We start from the raw sequence: 1199 nt of genomic DNA on the forward strand, positions 1-1199 counted from the left end.
TCATTTGCCGAGGTACCCCCGCATGCTGGTCATCCAGTGCTTCGGTGCTTGTGAATACTTGTGAAAGCGGTACAAAGTGAAAACGTTGATGACCCCGATGCAGATGAGAATACAGAGGATTTGTACATTATAAAGAGTTCCCATTAGTGCATAATGCTTTTGTAACAACGAGAACACAAACCCAAACAACAAGAAATAAATCCAACACGCGATGGAAACGATGCAGATTCGTTTACTCGTCACTTTGGCTCGATACTGGAGAGGAGTCACCACAGCAAAGAATCTGTCAATGCTGAGAAGAAGTATATGACCTACGCTTACGTTTATTAACATTGAAAAGAAATTTAAAAAGTGAAATGATGCGTTGGTGTACTTGTATAATGAGGCCAAACCCCAAAAGGCAGTGAGTGGACAGGCAACCAGGCCAACCAAAAAGTCTGCAACAGCCATAGAGAAGATGATAAAAATTGAAGTCGAAGATCGAAGTTTTCGAAGAGGGTCCATCCAAACTGATAAAACGATTGCAGTATTTCCAATAGTTGTTATCGGAAACGTGATCGTTGCCAGAACAGCAACAGTAGTGAAAATGGTCTGAGCGTTATCGATATTGAGCCAAACGTGAACCAAAGCTTCTTCACTTGCCATGTTCCAATAGTCAACGGTACCTCGAACAGCCGCCATGTAGTCTTAAACGAAATAAGAATTCTTAACTCTTCTCGGCCTGATTGTCAAAAATTAAAATAACTGTAAGTGAAAATTGACGTGTAATATTGAAGACAACTTGCATATTATCAACTCTTTTAAGGACACATCGAAAACTGAAAATAGCATAAGATAATAAGTTCATTGCATGCAATCATTGCTCCAGGTTCTCTGAGAGGCGTTCATACCTTGCCTCTTCTTCTTGATAAACTGAGCTTTGGTCTGTGGACATCTTTTTTTTGGGACATATGTCCGTATAAAGTTTTTCCGCTACTTAATGGGAAGGTACAAATTAAATTATCCCTAATAGAGATTTTCAAATCATTCCGGATGTAGCATCTGTTTTACCATGAGCTCCTTAATTTTATTTTACATTTCGGTTGATTTCTTTCTTAAAGAACATTACGTCACGCGCAAAAAGTATAACATTGAACAGTTCATTGTCCTATTCACAGGGATTCAATCTAATGAATCACAGGTGATGATTCATGTGATGA

The 1199-nt window shown here is 38.8% G+C and overlaps 1 protein-coding gene across 1 annotated transcript; it reads right to left on the minus strand.

The window, feature by feature from the left end:
* Positions 1–681, minus strand: LOC138056004 (histamine H2 receptor-like). The gene has a single exon (XM_068901856.1). The coding sequence runs from the start codon at positions 679–681 to the stop codon at positions 1–3; it is 681 nt and encodes a 226-aa protein (XP_068757957.1).
* Positions 682–1199: the final 518 nt, after the last annotated feature.

Source organism: Montipora capricornis, chromosome 7 (assembly GCF_036669925.1).
Source record: "Montipora capricornis isolate CH-2021 chromosome 7, ASM3666992v2, whole genome shotgun sequence".
Taxonomy (NCBI): Eukaryota; Metazoa; Cnidaria; class Anthozoa; order Scleractinia; family Acroporidae; genus Montipora; species Montipora capricornis.

What these genes read in the sequence shown, in the direction of transcription:
- LOC138056004 (XM_068901856.1), bottom strand. Translation starts at nt 681, where the DNA reads ATGGCGGCTGTTCGAGGTACCGTTGACTATTGGAACATGGCAAGTGAA.